The following is a 21,577-nucleotide window of genomic DNA, read 5'->3' on the forward strand; positions in this document are numbered from 1 at the left end:
GGTGTCAAATTGATGCAACCGAAGGTACTGAAAGTTTGGCTTCTATACGTCAAGCCGTTTGGAGGTTATTGCAGAAAAACGGGAGGGGGCTATGAATACCCCCCCCCCCCCCCAGTGGGGCGCGGGTTAAGACCGGAAATGTATAGTACCGGACGTCCTGCCGGACCTTTATTTTTTATTTGCTTCTGGGTGGGCAACTCAACGCCACTGGGTGGGCAATTGTGGTGACTTGGTGGGCATTTGCCCACCCAGCGGGTATGTTAGAGGAGGCCCTGAGCTTTACGGCGACCACACGGACGTGCCTGGAGGCCACCGTCACATCTGTGGGTAGGCACACCGCTCGCGGGCCTTTTTATTTACCGTGGCGATGTTGACGCGACCGTTCACAACATGTGTTCGGAGAGCTCAGCAAGTTGCGCCATTATCGTGTCCCGGGTTCTTTGCGTGTCCCCAGTAGAGGGAACTCCAAAAACTTCTAGGGACAATCCCTAGTAGTTTTCGATGATTTCAAAACTTCTAGGGACAATGTCCCTAGTGTCCCTAGTAGTGGTGACGCCCATGGCAAAATGCCTGGTGGGCCTGGCATTTTGCAAACTGCCTAGGCATTTTGCAAAATGCCCGGGTTTTCACTTTGCCTGTAACATAGATAATCATTTAGGTAAACATTTCAACATCCATGTAAAAAGTATTTCAACAAGAAACATTGCAATTCATTGTTTCTTAGTCACAGCCATGTGCTTAATGACAGACGCACACAACTCGCAATGTCCTATCCAATTGCATCTGCTCAAACCACGCAGACCCGAAATGGAGAGCAGAGGTCAGTTACCTTCAGGTCATCCTCCACCCTCTGCTGGTCGGCCAGCGCCTGGTTCAGTCGGTCCTCCAGTTCGCGCACCTGAGCCCTATCCAGTGGCACCTGCGTCTCGACGCCCTCCTCATGCTCTCGTGGCACCAGCCTGGCGGCCAGATACGGATAGTGTTACGCAGCAGCGCGTTCCGCGCACAACCGAGACAAAGCCACATATAATGACCCGGTAATGAGAGGTTGTACACTTGGATGCCTTCATTTCTCGAGTTTAACCCGGACGGCGGTGGACCTTCCAGCCACCTTCAGCGCGGGGGGGGGGGGCATTTTTGTCCCCCCTGTATCTCCAAAACTACTGGACGGATCCGTAAAATTCAGACGGCTTTCGATAGCCCTGTCAAATTTGTGCAGGAAAACCAAGTTTCATTGACCTCGGGGTCACCAATGACACCACAGGTCAGGTAAAAGATAAAATGTTTCACCGTTCACGGGTCTTCTAGGGAATGTGCTATAAAACCGGGTAAAACGCATTTTGTCGAAAATCAGCGATAGGGCGTCAGTTGCCTAGTACATATGTTGCTATTAGAGGTCACTGATAATACCAGGTCAGGTCACAGGTCAGGTCACCAAGGGTCAGCTCATGAAGTTATGAACCCAACTTTACTAAGGTTGTGCGATGCATGTTTTATGGCCAATTTTTCATTTCCAACTCAATGGTGGTGGTTATAAGACCATTAGGTACGGTTTAGGTCATTTTCTGGTGGAGGTCAGGTCAAGGTCAGGTAAAAAAAGTCAAATTTCAAAGTTGATATTTTTGCATAAAATGGGTATTGGCTCGATGCACCTCGTCACTGGAGGTCTAATGGTGGTTTTGTTTTGCGCCACGAGGTCTAGAATTGCTAAAAATTGAGTTTAAAAATTTGACGTCATTAATTTTAAAGAATCATAGCATGACTCGAACACACGCTGGGGGGGGGGGGGGCAAACACACATTGAAAGGGTCTAGTGGCTGGGAGGGGGCGGCGGGCAGCGGGTAGGCAAGGCCGGCGGGGGCAGCAGGCGCTTGCCCGCAGCCAGCGACGAGTGCACCTCACACGACTGCATCGACGACGGTAGCAATGCCTCAATAGGGGCGGCAGCAGCAGCCGACCGGCGGTCGGCGGGTCAGCAGCGGGCGGCGTCAAAAGTCTCTGGTGCGGCGGCGGCGGATGTGCACGGCGGATAAGTATGGATGGATGTTGGAAAGTAGAGGATCTAGCGGTAGTTATCCTAATATATTTAAAAGCGTACCCCACTTCTCTATTACCTCTCCCATCGCCTGTCGCTTGAGAGCGGCGCCCTTTTCTTTCATCGCTTCAGATTTTAGTAGAGAAATGAATAATTGTTTACTATGCGCTTGAGATTGGTATTTTGCTGTTGTAATTGTATATTTAAACAAAGTTATTATTAATATTTGTATTTTACTTAGCTTCTCTATTGTAGGGAAGAAGAAGTTCGCAGTGTCAATGCAAATTTCCACGCGAAATTCTTCCCTTGACCCTCGCCCCGTTGGGGGGGGGGCATTTTGGCCCCCCTGTGGTTTTTCCTGAATAGCAAGAAAACGGCGGCGCGCAGCGCAGCCAAATTTTCAGTACCTTTCCGGGCATCAATGTGACACCTTCACACCAAATTTCAAGTCTTAGGTCACCTTAGGTCAGGAGTTATTGAGGTCAAACTGAGGTCATGTTCGAGCAAAAATGAGCAAAAAACATGCAATCTTGAAACGCTCACCAAATCTACAGTTATCAAGCAATTTCAAAGTTCTTTATATGTGTAACGATAGAGACATAGTTTGTCGGTCTCTGGAAAGGGTTTTGTCGATATGGCCGCATTTGGCAGCGCGTGCGCCATTATTTTGTGTTGGTGCGCCATGGTCGTGGCGGTTGAGTGGCGTGGACGGGGCGTGTGGCCCGATGGAACTGTTGTGGGACGACGATTTCGAAAATAAAAACGAAAAAGGATTACGTGAAGACGTAACATCAGCGGTGGGATGTGAATTATCCATACTCTGAGGAGAAATCAAGGGATTGGCATTTACGTTACGTGCATATGAGTGGAGTAAAAAGTGAACGGGAGCCAGAAGAACCGAAGGTGACGAGTGGGTTAAAATCTTTAGAACAAAGTGCTGATTGTTCTGTTAAAATGGAGGGTGCGATGATGAAACCAAAAAGCTACCAGGGGGAAGACCCTGAAAGTTATTTGCGAGGCTTTGTGAGGCTGGCAAGAGCCAACAAGTGGGATGAGGAGCGTCAGCTAGCCATTCTCCCTGCCCTCTTCTCGGAGACTCATGAATGGCTTGCAAGAGAACTAGAGGATGATGAGCACATAGAAACGCTGGCACAGGCCAAAGAGAAGATATTGGCAAGGCTGATGCCTGCTGAAAAACGTAAAACTTACCTGCATGATTTTTATGAGCTGAAAATGTCGCTGACCGATGAACCCAGGGTGTTCGTCTCCAAGCTGCAGGCTATGATCCGAGCAGCCATGCCTGAGCTGGGCCGTGAGGGTCATGAGCAGCTGGTGTCTGAACAGCTGACGAGGTCAGTTCCCTCACAATGGCGGCTCAGACTCTTGGACTGTGATACGACCACGACGGAAGGACTCATTCGGAGGTTGGAGAAGATAAAGACAACAGAACAGCTACAGAAAGACATGGGAGCCTCCAGTATCATGGTGAGGAAGGTGAACCCGAGTTCAAGTCTGGCAGCTGGTGTCAGGAAGCGAACCTGCTTCAGGTGTGGCAAGGTGGGTCACATTGCCGTGAACTGTCGTTCTGCCAGTGCCTGTCCTCGCCCTGGAGAGGAAAGGCCTCAGCAGTCAGTGACCTCTGGACAGGAGGAGCCCACCAGCCAACCCAGAAGCTCAGCTGGGGTGGAGTGTTTCCAGTGTGGTGGCCGTGGACACTACCGTCGTCAGTGCCCCTCTGCACCAGGCAGTGCCCGTCCCACTTCAAGGACAGTGAGGCGGCTGGGTACTCAACAGCCAGTTGCTGAGGTACGTACTGTGGTTCAGCTGGAAGGAGCCGATGTTCTGGCAGTTGTTGACACTGGCAGTGTGAACAGTCTTCTGAGTGACGAGTTGGCGTCTTCCCTGCACTTGAAGGTGGAACCAGCAGTGGATCGCTTCATTGCAGCCAATGGGACTGTTGTGACTACAGTTGGGAGGTCACAAGTCTGCGTCAACATCGGTGATGTGGAAGCCGTGTCCAGCTTCGTGGTGGTTCGTGACCTCACAGATCCAGCTCTGCTGGGAATGGACATTCTGCAGAAGGTGGGGGCTACTATTGAGTGCGCCTCTGGCAGCCTTGTGGTGGGTGGCAGGAAAATCAACACTGAGCTGCCCATCAAAACAAGAAAACAAGTCTCCTGTGCTGCTAGGTCGGAAACCTTCATCAACATCAGGCGTGTGGCAGCAGAGAAACCTGTCCTCTTCTGCCCAGAAGAAGTTGAAGGAGTGAGTGTGGCATCTGCAGTGCACCTGGCTCACAAGGGCGTTCCAGTCCGGATCCTGAACCTGAGTGAGGAGAAGGTGGTCATCCCTGCAGGCACGGTGCTGGGGACTCAGGAGAGCATCACCGAGTGGAAGCCGCTGGAGGAACCTGAGGAGGAGACAGACCGAAGCCAGGACCCGAAACTGCCATCCGTGGACCATCTGGATCCAGACAACAGGACCCTGTTCCACGAGTTACTGCAGGAGTACAGTGATGTGTTCTCCCAGTCACCTGAGGACATCGGAGACTACAAGGGGGTCATCAGCTGGTCATCAACACCATTGGGAAGGAACCTGTTCGCCAACGAGCCTACCGCACACCTCTCCATCTTCGAGAGCTACTGAAAGAGAGACTGGACGCTCTGCAAGAACAGGGTGTCATCGAAGACTCTACGTCACCCTGGTCTTCACCCATCGTGATGATCAAGAAGAAAGATGGTGGCGTGAGGATCTGCTGTGACTACAGAGCCGTGAACGCCGTCATCAAGCACGACTCCTATCCTCTGCCGAGGATTGAAGATCTACTGCATGCTACAAGAAGGGCCAGAGTCTACTCTGTACTGGATCAACGATCTGCCTACTGGGCTGTACCCATCGCGCCTGAGTCCAGAGAGGTTACTGCATTCATCTCCGAGTATGGCCTCAAGCAGTGGACGCGTCAGCCGTTCGGGCTCAAGACGAGCCCTGGGATGTTCCAGCGGATAATGGAAGACGTACTGGAAGGCCTCAACTGGGAGACAGCAGTGGTGTATCTCGACGACGTCATCGTCTACAGCCCTTCCATGGGAGAGCACCTGACTGCGCTGAAACAGGTGCTGATCCGGTTCCGACAGGCAGGACTGAAGCTGCATCCTGACAAGTGCCAGGTGGCTGTCAAGAAGGTCGACTTCTTGGGGCACCAGCTGGACGAGACGGGGATCCAGCCAACAGAGAGCAAGGTGGAAGCGGTGAAGCACTGGCCGCGACCGAGCAACCTGCAAGAAGTTCGTCGGTTCCTCGGGATGGTAGGGTACTATCGACAGTACATACCACGTTTTGCGGACAAGTCGGTGCATCTGACGAACCTACTTCAAAAGGAGACGCCGTGGAAGTGGACGGGTGAATGCGAAGAGGAGTTCCAGAACCTGAAGAAAGATCTTCAGTGGTATCCGGTCCTGCAGAGCCCAGACCCTGCAGACGACTTCGTGCTCACCACCGACGCGAGCGGCACAGGCTGGGGTGCTGAGCTAGGCCAGTCTACTGGTGTAGTGGCCTTTGCCTCTGGGAAGTGGACCCCAACGGAGAAGAACTGGAGCGTCACCGAGCGCGAGCTGGGTGCAGTGGTGAAAGCCACGTCCAAGTTCCATCACTACCTGGTGGGCAAGCCGTTCCTGCTGCGGACTGACCACGAGGCTCTGAAGTACTTGCAGCGCTCGAAATGCCCATCCGGTCGACAGGTGGATCGAGCAGCTGCAGCAGTACGACTACACCGTGGAACACGTGCCGGGACGCCAGATTCCACACGTGGACGCGCTGTCTCGCGTGTTCGAGATGGGCGCAGGGAAGCAGCAGCTGCGTCCGACGGCACCAGAGTTCGTACCGAGGGGAGGTGCGTCCGGAACTCCAGGGGACAACACTTCCAGGACTCCGGAGGAAGGCGTGTCCAGGACGCAGGACAGCGTTTCCAGATGTCTGAACAGCGGCGTGGACCAGACTGCGGAGAGCGGTGTGTTCCAGACTCTGGAGGAGGACACGGCGGCGACTCTAGTGGGAAGTGCGACGAAAGTGCGAGTAGGAGGTGTGTCTGTCTCTACAACTTCACAGGGAGTCAAGTCGAAAACGGCCGAGGGAGACGTGTCTGCGACTTCGGAGCGGTACGTCCGCCGCTCTACATTGAAGACCCAAGAAACAGCTGAAGACAACAGCAGCGAGACTGCTGAAGACGGCTTGGACGTTCACCTGCTGGGCGACCTGATTGCTGCAACTCGGACAGATCCTGTGCTGTGGCAGCTCATCCAGCATCTGAAGAAACAAGAAGTGAAGACGAACAAGTTGACAGAGGACGAGAAAGCTGAACTGAGGTTCTACACGAGGCTACCAGATCTGCGGCTGTACAACGGCATCATCCGGCGGAGTTCAAGAGGACATCAGCGGCCTCAGGTGATTCTGCCGACAAGTCAGAGACAACGTGCGCTACAACTGGCTCACGATGTCCCGATGGCGGGGCATGGAGGCGTCAGGCGGACTCTTCACCGCCTAACAGCCGGGTTTTTCTGGTACAACATGCAGCGTGAAGTGAGGCGGTACTGCAGAAACTGCTCATCCTGTCAGAAGACCAAACCGAAGTACACGGGCTGCTTGGAAGGTCGAGGAACCATCCCGGTGGAGGGAGAACCGTTTCTTCACTGGTCTGCAGACATCTTGGAGCTCCCTGAAAGTGAAAGTGGACACAAATATGTGCTGGTGATGACTGACCTTTTCAGCAAGTGGATTGAGACTTTTCCTCTCAAGAGACAGACCGCTGAGGATGTGGCGCGGTGTCTGTTACAGGTCATCAGTCGCTTCGGTGACATGAAGAGTCTTCTAACCGATCAGGGGCGAAACTTCGAGTGCGCTCTGATCAAAGGAGTATGCCAGATGCTCGGAGTGAAGAAACTGAGGACAACCATATACCACCCAAGCTGCAACGGGCAAGTTGAGCGGGTCAACAGGTCGCTGCTGGAGCTGCTGACTCACTACGTCAGGGAAGACCAGCGCGACTGGGACCAGTGGCTGTCGGTGGTCACGTCTGCCTACAACTCGAGCTGTCACAGCGCCACAGGTTTCTCACCATGTGAGCTGGTCTACGGAAGACCGATCAAAACCATACTGGATGACGAGTTCAGCGTTGAAAATGTGAAGAACCAAACTCATCGCCAGTTCCTGCTGAAGCTGAGAAATCGGATGAAGCAAACTCAACAGCAAGCCCTGGAGCAGATCCAGAAAGAGCAGAGTCTAAGGACAACCACAAGACCGGCTACGTTCCAACCAGGTGACACAGTTTGGTGTCGGAACTTCACGGCAGGAAAAGGAGTAGGAGCCAAGCTCAAGCCGAAGTTCGAGGGCCCATACGTCGTAGTGGGCGCTCGACCCCCAGACTACGTGGTGAAGAAGGGACGGAAGCGACGACTCATCCATGGCTGTCATCTGAAGACAGGAGTACAGCAGACGACGGGTCGTGACGTAGCAGTCGAAGAGGACGAAGGAGGGAGCGACATGGAGAGGCAGTCGCCTGTCACTGAGGCGACTACTGGTGGACGACCAGTGGAGTGGACGCCCGGTGGATGGCAGCCGGCGCGGGCGGCTGACGAGCAGCTGCCGATGGCGGAGACGGCGGCTGACGAGCGGCTGCCGATGACAGAGACGGCGACTGACGAGCAGCTGCCGATGACGGAGACAGCGGCTGACGAGCAGCTGCCGATGGCGGAGACGGCGGCTGACGAGCGGCTGCCGATGGCGGAGACGGCGGCTGACGAGCGGCTGCCGATGGCGGCTCGAGGACGACCGGCAGCGGCTGGAGGACAGCTGCTAATGACGGGGGCGATGCCTGGCGAGCAGCTGCCCGTGCCGGAGCTAATGGCTGTTGGACGGCGGCCGACAGCACTGACGGCGGCTGAGGGGCTGCCGGTGACGACCGACGAGCAGCGACGGTCTGTTGCGGTGGCGAACGGTTCACACCAATTGGTGAGTGAGAGTGGACAGACAGTGGCACCATCTGTGCGGATGACAGTGGCGCCATCTGTGCCGAGGACAGGGGCACTATCGGGGCCGACGACAGTGGCACCAGCTGTGCAGCCGACAGTGGCGCCATCTGAGGCGAGCGGGACTCCGACGGGTGGTTCGAGAGTGTTTACTCGTTCAGGGCGTGAAGTGCGACGTCCGGCGCGGTTCCTGGACTGATCGTGTGCAGAGAGTGTTTGGAGCGTTACTCCTTGTCCATACTCCCTGTTATAAGTGTCTCGTGTACTCTGCTTGTTTGCGGTGACGATGACGAGTGACTCGTTGGTTAACAGCTTAGAGGAGTTACTTTAGACGTGAGTCCGGTTTAAAGAGAGGGGGGTGTAACGATAGAGACATAGTTTGTCGGTCTCTGGAAAGGGTTTTGTCGATATGGCCGCATTTGGCAGCGCGTGCGCCATTATTTTGTGTTGGTGCGCCATGGTCGTGGCGGTTGAGTGGTGTGGCCCGATGGAACTGTTGTGGGACGACGATTTCGAAAATAAAAACGAAAAAGGATTACGTGAAGACGTAACATATGGTCTACTAGACAAAAAGCGGCGCTACAAAACTGCTATCTCGGATTTTCAAAATTTTGGGTTTTTGACCCAAAAAAATTCAAAAAATTATTTTTTTAGAAAAACTAAAAAAAAATCCAAAATTTTCCCGAATTTCGAAAAAACCGGAATATATGTGATAGTCCCTGCGCTCTTCTATATACATACCAAATTTCAGATCGATATCTTGTTTTTTGGCCAAGTTATAGCGAAAAAAACTGTTCAAAAATGATGACGTCAAATTTTTGAACTAAATTTTTAGCGATTCTAGACCTCGTACGGCAAAACAAAGACCACCATTGAACTCCCCGTGACGAGCTGCATCGATTCGATACCCATTTTATGCAAAAATATCAACTTTGAAATTTGACCTAGTTTGACCTGACCTTGACCTGACCTTGACCAAAACGTGACCTAAGCTGGCCCCAAAGGCTGCCTGACCCACATAATCGCATTTGTCATGTAAAATGGACCATAAAACATGTATCACACGACACTTTCATATTGTGACCCCCCAGTGACCTGACCTCAGTGACCTGACCTGGTATCAGTGACCTCAACTAGCAAAATATGTGTTTGAAGAACATTTCCCCATCGATGATTTTCAATGAAATGCATTTTACTCGATTTTACAACGCATTTCTTGAAATGCCTGTAAACGGTGAAAATTGGACCTTTGACCTGACCTGTGACGTCATCGGTTTGACCTAGGTCAATAAAATTGGGTCACAAGGTAGTTCCCTGATAGGGCTATCCAACACCGTTTGCCGTTTGCGCTACGTTGCGTGGTTCTCGAGATCTTAGGGGGGGGCCAAAATGCCCCCCCCCCCCCCCAACGGGGCGCGTTGCTCGGCAGAGCCCAACGGGGCGCGGGTTAAGTAAGTTTTCGTCTCTGATATGAAATTTTGTACAATAGCACAATCCCACAGCATGTGTTTAAGAGTTTCTTCATTATTCATGCAGAAAGTGCATCGCACGTCATCTGCTATCCCGATTCGTTGTAAGAATGTATTTGTAGCTATTATACGGTTTGTTATGCGGTAGTGTAAACTTTGTAGATACGTATTATTTGTTGAAGCTAGCACGTCATGCATGGTTGCATGATTTATCATGCCTACGTCCCTTGTCCATTTCTGTTCAAGTTAACTGTTTTCGCCGCTCTTCTTTTTGCGCAAGGCGTTGACAAAAAAAAAAACTTTTTGGATTGTTCGGCTATTATATTAAAAAAACTACTTTTTTAATTTTGGGGGTCGAAATCCAAAATTTTAAAAATCCGAGATCAAAATGTTGTAGCTCTTTTGATTGTACACCTTTTATGTCTTAAACATTGTTCTGTATCTCTAAAGCTGTAGGTCTGACAGCTCTTCCCGCAAAACTTTTTTGTCAAAAATGGCAGAAATGACGTCACTCTGACGTCATAAGCGGCCAACCTATCATAGCCTTTGGAAAAAATGCTCGGTCACAATGTGCCAAAGCTATTCACGGGAGGGTACTAAAAGTTTGGTGACGATCGGCGCAGCGGTTCTGGAGATATATCGAAAAAACTAAAGGGAGGGCAAAAAATGCGCCCCCCCCCCCCCCCCCACCGCCTGGAAGGTAAAATGACTTAAGAGGAAATATATTAGATTTAGACATTAGTCAGTTTTTAACCACTCACATGAAACATATATATATATTTTACATTTCTTTGAAAAATACTAACTTCAACAATCAATATTGCTTACCAAAGGTGAAGGAATCGTAGCGTACACCACACCATCTCCCTCCGTTATAGTTGATGACAGTAACGGGCATATCGGCGAGGGCTTTAGAGGAAAGTGAACGTTGCTGTGTATCGTATAGTGTCTGTTGACTGCTGGTTGATGAGAAATGCAAGGTTTTAAAAAGGAAAGTGAGCGAATTTGAATCACTTACGTCAAACATCAAACTTACTTTTTTGGAGGTCTTGACTCTGTGTAGAAGGGACTCAGGATGTCCAATGTACTGCCGATGCTAGCTCCTGCCAGCCATACGTGCAAGAGCAGGGTAGGGAACTCTCCAGTGATGTAGTTGACTACTCCTGTTGGCACCTTGCCAACCTTCTCTCGTCCCTCCTTCGAGATATCATTGAAGTGGTGGACCTGTAAAGAGCATGAAGCAAAAAGCATGAATAAATAATGCACAGCGTTAGTTGTAGAAGTGGCGTCAGCCTTTCCTTTCGGCATCGCTGAGCAATCAGGTGTAGCCAGAAGCCTGCCACTAATAGGGACATAACTGTGACTGCTACGGATTACCATAAATAAAGGCTTAACCCTCGCCGGCACAGGCCATTTTGCGTCCTTCGACGGCACAAGGGGGGGGGGGTACGACCCCCCCCCCCCTCGCGGTTGGCCCCTGATGGAGCTAGAGCTTCGCGGAAAAAAAACGAGCGTGTTGCCCGTCACGAGAGGAAGCCGCCGATGATACCCAATTTTAAGGTCCTAGGTCATCGGGTGACCTTCCAGGTCAGGTCAATGACCCGAAAACCGGGAAAATCGGGACCTGTTAGAAAGTGTGCCTGCTGTGTGGTTTTCTGGGGTTCTGATCACGAATATCGTGTTAGTTTTGATCAGAGATGATGTCTTTAAGCATTTAGACCAGGTCGGGTCAGGTCAGGTCAGGTAAACCGGTAGGGGTTGTGACGGGTATTCGTAATACGTGTCAACCGCCTCTGACAGCTTCGTAACATGTTACGAAGGTACCTTCGATAATGTTCAAATGGTTGCTAAATTCGAATTCAGCTCCAAAAACTAGCCTAGAAACATGTAAAACTCGAAAAAGTGAACCGAGGTCACCCGAGGTCACCAAAGGTCAATGACCTCAGGGCTGGTAAAAAAGCAACTTGCGTCCCCGACCAAAAAATGAGAGCGAAAAATGACCCCGACCTTTTTACGATTCATGTAGGTATGCAGTCTGCATGCAACTACGATGCGCGTTTCCTTAGGTTTCATTTCTATATTATTATTTTTTACGAGCAGTCATATGTACTAAATTGCTTATCAGACTCGCGCTTCGAAATTTCCAGTTTGTTAATTAAATGTCACGGCATCACTCGGTCAGCGGGTAGCGTACCAGACGAAGAACCCGGAAAGGGTAGGGGGCGCTACGATCGTCGAACAGATGCAATAGGTGTCGCTATTGTATCGGTAGCTCACAACGACGACGGCTAGAAACTATCCACCCCGCATGAATTTACCATGTCCCCCGGTTCCGAATCTAGTCGTTTGTCTAGTCGTATAGCTGGCTACAACTGGTCGTCAATCAACCCCGCTTGAAATAGCACAGCCGACAACGGGGTCGGTGTCTAAGCGTCTGTTAGTATGTGTTTGATCATCTAGTTTGATCTAGTTTTCGTTAGCGACTGTCGACGGTAGTTTTGCTGTTAACCCTCGCCCCGTTGGGGGGGGGGCCATTTTGGCCCCCCTGTGGTTTTTCCTGAATAGCAAGAAAACGGCGGCGCGCAGCGCCGCCAAATTTTCAGTACCTTCCCGGGCATCAATTTGACACCTTCACACCAAATTTCAAGTCTTAGGTCACCTTAGGTCAGGAGTTATTGAGGTCAAACTGAGGTCATGTTCGAGGAAAAATGAGCAAAAAACATGCAATCTTGAAACGCTCACCAAATCTACAGTTATCAAGCAATTTCAAAGTTCTTTATATGGTCTTGTAGACAAAAACTGGCGCTACAAAACTACTATCTCGGATTTTCAAAATTTTTGGTTTTTGACCAAAAAAAATTCAAAAAATTGATTTTTTTAAGAAAAACTTTAAAAAAATCCAAAATTTTTCCGAATTTCCAAAAAACCGGAATATATGTGATAGTCCCAGCGCTCTTCTATATACATACCAAATTTCAGATCGATATCTCGTTTTTTGGCCAAGTTATAGCGAAAAAAACTGTTCAAAAATGATGACGTCAAATTTTTGAACTCAATTTTTAGCAATTCTAGACCACGTACGGCAAAACAAAGACCACCATTGAACTCCCCGTGACGAGCTGCATCGATTCGATACCCATTTTATGCAAAAATATTAACTTTGAAATTTGACCTAATTTGACCTGACCTTGACCTGACCTTGACCAAAACGTGATCTAAGCTGGCCCCAAAGGCTGCCTGACCCATATAATCGCATTTGTCATGTAAAATGGACCATAAAACATGTATCACACGACACTTTCATATTGTGACCCCCCCCCCCCCCGTGACCTGACCTCTGTGACCTGACCTGGTATCAGTGACCTCAAATAGCAAAATATGTGTTTGAAGAACATTTCCCCATCGATGATTTTCAAAAAAATGCATTTTACTCGATTTTACAACGTATTTCTTGAAGTGCCTGTAAACGGTGAAAATTGGACCTTTGACCTGACCTGTGACGTCATCGGTTTGACCTAGGTCAATAAAATTGGGTCACAAGATAGTTCCCCGTTGGGGCTATCCAACGCCGTTTACCGCTTGTCGCTATGTTGCGTGGTTCTCGAGATCTTAGGGGGGGCCAAAATGCCCCCCCCCCCAACCGGGCGCGTTGCTCGGCAGAGCCCAACGGGGCGCGGGTTAACGGAAGTGAGTTGTGGCTACTAATTGTTCATAACCATGTTGTAGGTATGTATTAGGTATAGGGGCTTTTTATGTCCTTGTTAAAGGGGATATACGTTGTGGATTCAATGATATCTTTTACTTGCGTTTAGTTTCTGCTTTATTTGAAAGTTTTTTATTACTGTAAAAGTTTACTAAATGTGGTAATTTTGACCCCGGGTACTTGAACTTTTACTGGTACTGTGTCCCCGACGACGTCAATAGGACATAACACTTTACCAGCCCTGAATGACCTGACCTGACCTTCAGGTGACCTTGACAGTTGACACCCACCCTAATGTATGGGAGCAACATCAAATCACATGTTTGAACGTTTGAAACCACGAAAAGCTTGCAAACGCGCGGCTAATGCGAGCCGACATGCGCCGAATCGCGATTTCGGCCAAACATGGTCATGGAAAAGAGGTCACAGGTCAAAGGTCATTGGGGTCAGGGTCATGAAATTTTCAGGGAACGTGTAAAATTGATCAATGCGAGGGTACTGAAAGTTTCGTCACGATCGGCCGCTTTTTACGCGAGTTATTTGCGAAAAACCTTAGAGGGGGGGTTGCATCAACCCCCTGTGCCGGCGAGGGTTAAGAAAGAACCTTTGAACCATAAAAACTACATCATTAGAATACAATATGAAAGTGTCGTGTGATACATGTTTTATGGTCCATTTTACATGACAAATGCGATTATGTGGGTCAGGCAGCCTTTGGGGCCAGCTAAGGTCACGTTTTGGTGAAGGTCAGGTCAAGGTCAGGTCATGTCAGGTCAAATTTCAAAGTTGATATTTTTTGCATAAAATGGCTGTGGATTCGATGCAGCTTGTCACGGGGACTCCAATGGTGGTCTTTGTTTTGCCTTACGTGGTCTAGAATTTCCAAAAATGAAAATTTGACGTCATCATTTTTGAACAGTTTTTTCCCTATAACTTGACCAAAAAACGAGATATCGATCTGAAATTTGGTATGCATATAGAAGCCGATAGGTACTATCACACATATTCCGTTTTTGCGAAACTCAAAAAACTTTTTGGATTTTTTGGCTATTATATCCAATTTTTTATTTTTGGGGATTTAAACTGAAAAAATCCGAAAAACAGTTTTGTAGCCCTGTCAATTCCACACCTTTTATGTCTTAATCATTTTTTGTATCTTAAAAGCTGTAGGCCTGACAGCTCTTCTCGCGAAGGTCTTTTTTCGGTCGAAAATTGCAGAACATGACGTCATTCTAACGTCATTTGTGGCCAACCTATCATAGCCTCTGAAACCATTTTTTGGTAAAATGTGTAAAATTGATGCCCAGAGGCGTCCTAAAAGTTTTGTGGCAATATCTTTAGTCGTTCAGGAGGTATCGACGGAAAAGGACAGGGGGGCCGTTTCGCCTCCCCCCCCCCCCCCCTCCTACGGGGCGCGGGTTAAAAGAACCATTATACTTACGAGTGTTCGCTTGTACTGGGCTCTGTGCTGTGGTCATATTGTTTCCTAGTGTTACGTGCCAATTTGTCGAAAATTGGTGTAGCATGCGATATTTAACCTTCATGACCTCTGGTGGCCTGACCCTTTGCCTGACATAAAAATAACAGCATCGTTGTGAGATTTGATGCGTGTGAATGTCAGTTAATGCTTGTCGCTACGTTTCCGAAGATGGGAGTTAGAAGGGGGCATAAAACATCCCCCTGTACCAGTCCACGGAAAATTTAGTCCACCAGCATGTGGGGGAATTTCAGGTATTTAACATTTGTAAACCGAGCTTTAGTGCAGAAGGAGTAGATCATCAAAAGTGGGAGTAGTGCAGTGTGGACTGGTGCTGATCTGTGTAGCGCTTCTTCGAGATACCATCTTGGATGTGCATTGTGCAATGTGCATTGTGCATCGAGAAACTTCTACTCTACGAAATGAGGTGTTGACAAATCGACCGTTGTTGGTGGTGCGACGCTAAGGCCTGCAAAACATGAAAAATAAGCAAAGATAATAATATTTTCATCACCTTGTTTCTTATTAACCTAAGAAGGTCTGCAGTGGTCTCATGGTAGCTTTTGAAAGCCCCTTGATCCAGAGTGGCGTCGACGACTTTCTTCCATTCTTTCAGTTTGACCAGTTCTGTGACGAACGCAAGATCGAGTTCTTCATTCACTTCTTCTTTCAGCAGAGGGCCATGTTCTTTGTCGTCTTTGATGCAGTCGCTGACAACCTTAGGGCAGTACAAAACCACAATTACAATCACTGACGAGGATCGTCTTTAGGTTTGCTGACATACCACGCAAATGTTGGTTATCGTTTGTTACTTTTTTTTCTCCAAACACAGTGATCAAGGTCGTTTTGTACCGGAGGTTTTGTGTGTAATTTACAATAAGAAACACTTAAATCATGTACTTCTGTACTTACTACCCTGTCGTGGTTACAATATATCTTAACCCCTGTTTGCCCCTAAAAGGCGTGTTCCTTGAATTAGGTAAATTCGGTGAATTTGAATCTTACCTGGAAAAACTTCTCCGTATTCTCTGTTGTCCACAAAGCCGGATGGTTGACCACGTAGGTGGTTGATGGTCTTTCTGTTGGATCTTGCTGTATCATTTCTTCCATCAAATGCCTTGCCGCCACGTTCACATATTTGGGATCTTCGATGTTCGCGAGGCTGAAAAATGAAAGGTTTTTCAGGAAACACACGTCATGTTAACCCTCGCCCGTCCGTTGCCCCCTACCCCCCTAGAGCTCCGCGGAAAAAAACGAGCTTGTTGCCCGTGACGAGTCGAAGCCGATGATATCCAAGTTTAACCCGCGCACCGACGGGGGGCGGATATCCGCCCCCCCCCCCCCTGAGGTTTTTCGCCAATAGCGGGAAAACCGCGGCGCGTGGCGCCGCGAAATTTGGTACGACTATTCTCTCATCAATTTTACACATGGTGTGCAAGTTTGAATCTCCTAACTTTTAAGGTCAGGTCACCAGGTCACTTTGAATGACCCAACCTCAAGTCACTTTTTTGCAACTTTGTCACCGTGCCAGAGCTACAGTAGATGTCGGAGGCCTTTGAAAGTCGCAGGATGTTATAAGGTTATTAGTAGCTACAATTTTGTTATCTCGGAATTTTGATATCGATGACCTAAGGTCAGGTCAATTTCTCGACCTCCCCATTATAAGTCAATGGGGGAAAAATCAACTCCCTGTTTTTACCACTAAAACGGGTCGGAATGGCCCCATAAACCATACATGACCTCATATACGATCAACCTTCACTACCTTGAGGTCTGTTTTGCTGTTGGGCAGCTGTAAGGTCATGTGACGTCATCAAAGGTCACCAGCGGTTTTTTGACAATAACTCCGTACAGGAACAAGATACAGCCGCGCAGATGGTCTCATTGTGTTCAGCTCGTCAAGGCGCATCGAATGATATACATGATGACCTCGAGGTCACGTGACCTGAGGTCAACCTTTGACCTTGACCTTTCGAGGTCAACATATATATATATCATTCGATGCGGATTGAAGAGAGGATCACGATGCTGCCCTTAGTTTGTTCCTATATTGACTAGTTCGAAAGTTATTGGAGAAAAACTCTCCATACCTAGCGCCGCCATTTTGACTTTTTTCACCCCCTGTGACGTCATCTTTGACCTGACCTGAAAATGACCTTAGGAAAAATTGTAGACCTTGTCCGTGCGCCGAGCCACCTGGGGGCATACCTTCTCTGTAAAATTCCCAATTGTGTCCCGAAGTGTCCCGAATGAGTCCCGATTAGTGTTGAAGGTATAGCCGCATTCGGGACGATTCGGGACTAATTCGGGACACTTCGGGACTAATTCGGGACACTTCGGGACTCTTCGAGACAATCGACACATCGAGGCGATTCGGTCGCTGATTGGCTGAGACGGGGGCATAACTCGGTCGCTGATTGGTTGGTGCCGCCAGCCGACGATACCGGCGCTCCGCCGCAGAGGCGGCGGTTGCAGTCGCAGCTGGGGACGGCCGGCGGAGACGGCGGTAGTGGCGGCGGCCGCCCAATAGATAGTTATATCTATTATAATATTATCATATATATTATTAGATATATAATTAATCTGGGGTATTTAGTACGCAGTGCAATATAAACATATTTGTTCGTTAGCGTCCATAATGTCTCTGTCTGAAGCCAAAGAATGATGTTATTTAGCTTCCAACTTGACCACAGTACAGCGTGTCCCAGAATTGACCGAACACTGTTAATCAGTGCATAAGATAAAGGAAAAATAATTGCACTTTTTTCTTTTTATCGTCCGATATAGCCAGTAAGGGTAGCTTCGAAATAGCACATGCAATAGACACGGTAGCTACAACATTAGCCGCCAATTGTAGCTAAATGCCAGACGATGCTGGCTTCAGTCGTTTTACGGGTCTCCCGAAACTGGTTGTAAGACGGTTTTCATTGACCTCTTGCCGGTGGATAATATGAATATTTTCGATTAACTTTGCATCCAAACTGTTCCTAGGCCATAAGGCATTCTCTCCCAAACCAAAAATTCTGCCTACACCACTGTTGCGCTGTTTTTTTTTTTTTCGCATCTGAAGTGGAGAGCCTCCATGCCTGAACATGGCGTGACCTTTGGCTTCCAAAAGATTTGGTTACCAAAATAAACCCGTTTATGGCCATTCAGTTCACAACCAGTTTTTGTAATGCTTGAATATTACCACAGTAGCAATCTGTGTTAACGGTCGCCTTTGGGGCATCACGTGAAGCTGAATTAGTGCACCGTGGCTCAAAATGTCTCACACTTTGATTTTCGACGAGTGCATGACCGTCTCCGCTGTTGGGGCGTTGTCAGTATCTGACGTCCACACACGACTTTTTTTTGTCGCTTCAAAGGGCAGAATACCTTCGTAGGACCACAAGGTGTGTTTCCATTCACTTTTTTGTTGCATATGTTATGATTTATGACTGCTTTGTAGCGATTTGCGCTGTCTTTCCGTTAGTTTTGGCATATTTTTCAGATGAGGGGCCCAAATTCCAAAATTTTGTCAAAGATAGTGGTCAAAAGAAGACTGATGTTTCGTAGCTAACCCTGATCTGTCGTTTAGCTTGTTTTTTGGGTAGATGGGTGACGTTTGTTGTCCATGACATGGCAACCACCCGCTTGACGACTGGTGCATGCTCCTTTTTGGTCGCGCCCAGGCTTGTCGATCAGGTTATCTCTTGCTCTCTTTGGCCTCGCTCGCTGATATAACTGCGGTTTGCTCACCCCTGCCTGCTTGCAAATGAGCTACTGGAGCTCTCAAGCAAGAACCATGCCAAAAGTCCGTTTACGAACTTCAGAATTGCACTTTATTCACCAGGATTGCCTTTTGTTGGCTGAGGCTGAAAACGAAAAGGGACTACTCTTTGCTGACTCTGGATAATAACTGACTCGAGTCGTGACCGGTCACCAGAAACACACAGTTTCCAAGCTAGATAGCTAAAGTATGTCTTATAAAAGTTTAAGGCTCGTATCTGATTAGAATCGAGCGCAATCGTACTTTAAGCCAGGAATTAAATGTTCGGTCAATTCTGGGACACCCTGTATATGCTAAGCGAAATAGAGAAAGAGGCAGAACAAGGGCGGATAAATCAGGCGACAGCGTGGGTATTAGAACATGCTCGACAACAAGTGACATGCTCGCGGGTATACCTACTGTATATTTTACAGTCCCCCCAAAATCTCCATGCCCCTTTTTTCTTCCCACTCCAAAAAAATGAGCCCTTCTAAACACATGGGAAAGCACGATAGAATGCACCGGATGGTATATACTAATAGTTTTTGTAAATGGCCCAGAGTGTATAAAGCACATTGATGCACTCGTCGGCTAATTTAAGCACTCGTGCACAAATAGACTCGCTGCGCTCGTCTACATATTTGTGCACTCGTGCTTAAATTAGCCTGACTCGTGTATCAATATGCTTTATACGGGCCCGTATTCACGTCGACATCTTACGATCAGTTTTCATCGTACGATCGATTTGGTATTCATGTTGACCATCTTAACTTTTTATCGTACGATCAGTCTGGATATTTAGGATACTTCTAATTCACGTTGACAATCTTAAGATAATTTGGTATTCATGTCAAAAGTCCTAGGTTTCATCCTACGACCCAACTTAAGATGTCGTAGCAGTTCCGAAGATTTGATTTTTAGCAGCATATTCCGGGACGACATAGAAAATGGATCCTCCGTCAAATGATATAGCAAACGAAATATATTCAAAAATCAAACTTAACATTATAAAGGTACCACAGATTTAGTATGCTTCAAAGTTATTATGGAAATTATTTTACCATTAGGTATTATGGAAACTATATTAATATATTACAAATGATCATATGAAAAATATATTGATAAAATATGCATTTTAACCCCCGCCGGCACAGGGGGTTGATGCAACCCCCCTAAGGTTTTTCGCGAATAACTCGCGTAAAAAGCGGCCGATCGCGACGAAACTTTCAGTTCCCTCGCATTGATCAATTTTACACCTACCCTGAAAATTTCATGACCCTGACCCAAATGACCTTTGACCTGTGACTTCTTTTCCGAAACCATGTTTGGCCGGAATCGCGATTCGGCGTATGTCGGCTCGCATTAGCCGCGCGTTTGCAAGCTTTTCGTGGTTTCAAACGTTCAAACATGTGATTTGATGTTGCTCCCATGCATTAGGGTGGGTGGGGCCATTTACAAATATTGCTCAATCCTAACTGCTTGCAGATGAGCTGCTGAAGCTCTCCAGCAAAAACCATGCCGAAAGTCCGTTTACAAAGTTGAGAACGGGAGTTGATTCACCATGGTTGCCTATTAGTGGCTTAAGCTGAAAACGGAAAAAGACTACTCTTACTTGACTCTGGATAATATGTTGATTCGAGTCGTTACCGGCCACCAAAAGCACACAGTCCCCAAGCTCGATAGCTAAGGGATATCTGATAAAAGTATGATGCTTGCATATCATTAGAAGCGAGCGCAGTCGTACTTCTAGCCAGAAAATAAATGTTCGGGTAAGTCTGGGACGTATGTACACTGGTACTTACGTACACTCATCTCATTTTAGTTGTGTGTCTATACCGGGTCTGACATGAGTTTTGTCGTATCAAAAATATGTTAAAAACTCTGTAAAATGCCATACAGGGTGTTGCAGGTAAATTGGGAATTTTCAAACCTAATTTCAACATGCTATTAATACGGTGAATGAAAACATAGAAAGTTGAAACTTCGCACGTGTATTGTGTCATGTACGCACAGCCTTGTCACTCGATGTGACCGCCGTCGGCGTCCCGCACCCTCTCGAGACGGCGCCGGAAAGCGGAGCACGCGCGCCGGGCCTCGTCCTGGTCAATGGTGCTGACTGCCTTCCTGATGGCCTTCTTCAGGTCAGAAACGTTGGCATGAGTGGTCGAGTTGGACTTTTGTTCTACCACGCCCCACATCCAGAAGTCGCATGGATTCAAGTCAGGCGAGTTGGAGGGCCATATGTCCTTGGGTACATAAAGGGGGATCCTCTGGCTCAGGAAATCTTGCACCCTCTGGGAAGCATGTGCTGGGGCGGAGTCTTGCACCAGCATGACTTTGCTCAGGTCATAGTATTTCATCATCCAGGGGATGAGAGACTCCTTCAGGATGGTCAAATACGCGTCAGTGTCGATCATCACACCAGCAGGTATGAAATGGGGCGGCATTATGCGGCCATCACTTGCGACGGCCCCGAATACCATCACTGATGCCGGATTTTTGCCTTTCATCACGGGAGCCACTTCATCAGGGCTGTAGGCGATAGCCCGCGAGTTCCGGCGGTTGGCGACCTCTTCTACGATGAACTTTTTCTCATCGACAAATACCCTGACGTCACTCCCGAGGTGCTTGAGGAGATTGAGGACCTTCGGTGCCCTCTCCCTTCGCATCGCCCTTGCTGGTTCGGTCAGGAGGCTTCGTCGTTTTCTGGTAAACGACTTCATCCCGAGGTCCTCTCTCACGGCTCTGCTGATGGTGCTCTTGCTCACGTGACGGGCACGCGCAAGCTTGTTCATCGAGGTCCTCGGTTTGGCCTGAATCGAGCGTTTCAAGCCGCTCAGAAATGTTGGTGTCCGTTTTCGGTCACTGCGAGGTGTGTGAGAACGTCGAGCGACATCCCCTCCAGCTCCTACGGTCGCGATAGTTCGGTACACGGTAGACTTTGGGTACCCAGTTAAACTTATTATGTCCTTCGCGCTCTGTCCGGCGCGAACTAACTCACCAATCGTTTCCCTCCGACGCTGCTCCATGACTGCGCGATATCCGCGATATGTTAGGATTAAAATTTCAATATCAAATGAAAAACAATTGTTGAAATTATATTGTGTCAAATTTCCATGATGTTC

General features: G+C 48.4%; 1 protein-coding gene across 1 annotated transcript in view; it reads right to left on the reverse strand.

The window, feature by feature from the left end:
* Positions 1 to 787: 787 nt before the first annotated feature.
* Positions 788 to 21,577, reverse strand: part of LOC122383180 (serine/threonine-protein kinase/endoribonuclease IRE1-like) — an 83,708-nt gene continuing 62,918 nt past the window's right edge. The window contains exons 8-11 of the mRNA XM_043369342.1: positions 15,710 to 15,866; positions 15,219 to 15,422; positions 10,561 to 10,748; positions 788 to 959 (exon numbers count right to left, since the gene is read on the reverse strand). Of these exons, the coding sequence (XP_043225277.1) occupies positions 788 to 959; positions 10,561 to 10,748; positions 15,219 to 15,422; positions 15,710 to 15,866 (721 nt within the window). The remainder of the gene's footprint in view (positions 960 to 10,560; positions 10,749 to 15,218; positions 15,423 to 15,709; positions 15,867 to 21,577) is intronic.

This window comes from Amphibalanus amphitrite, unplaced genomic scaffold (assembly GCF_019059575.1).
Source record: "Amphibalanus amphitrite isolate SeventyFive unplaced genomic scaffold, NRLGWU_Aamphi_draft 000157F_arrow, whole genome shotgun sequence".
Lineage (NCBI taxonomy): Eukaryota > Metazoa > Arthropoda > Thecostraca > Balanomorpha > Balanidae > Amphibalanus > Amphibalanus amphitrite.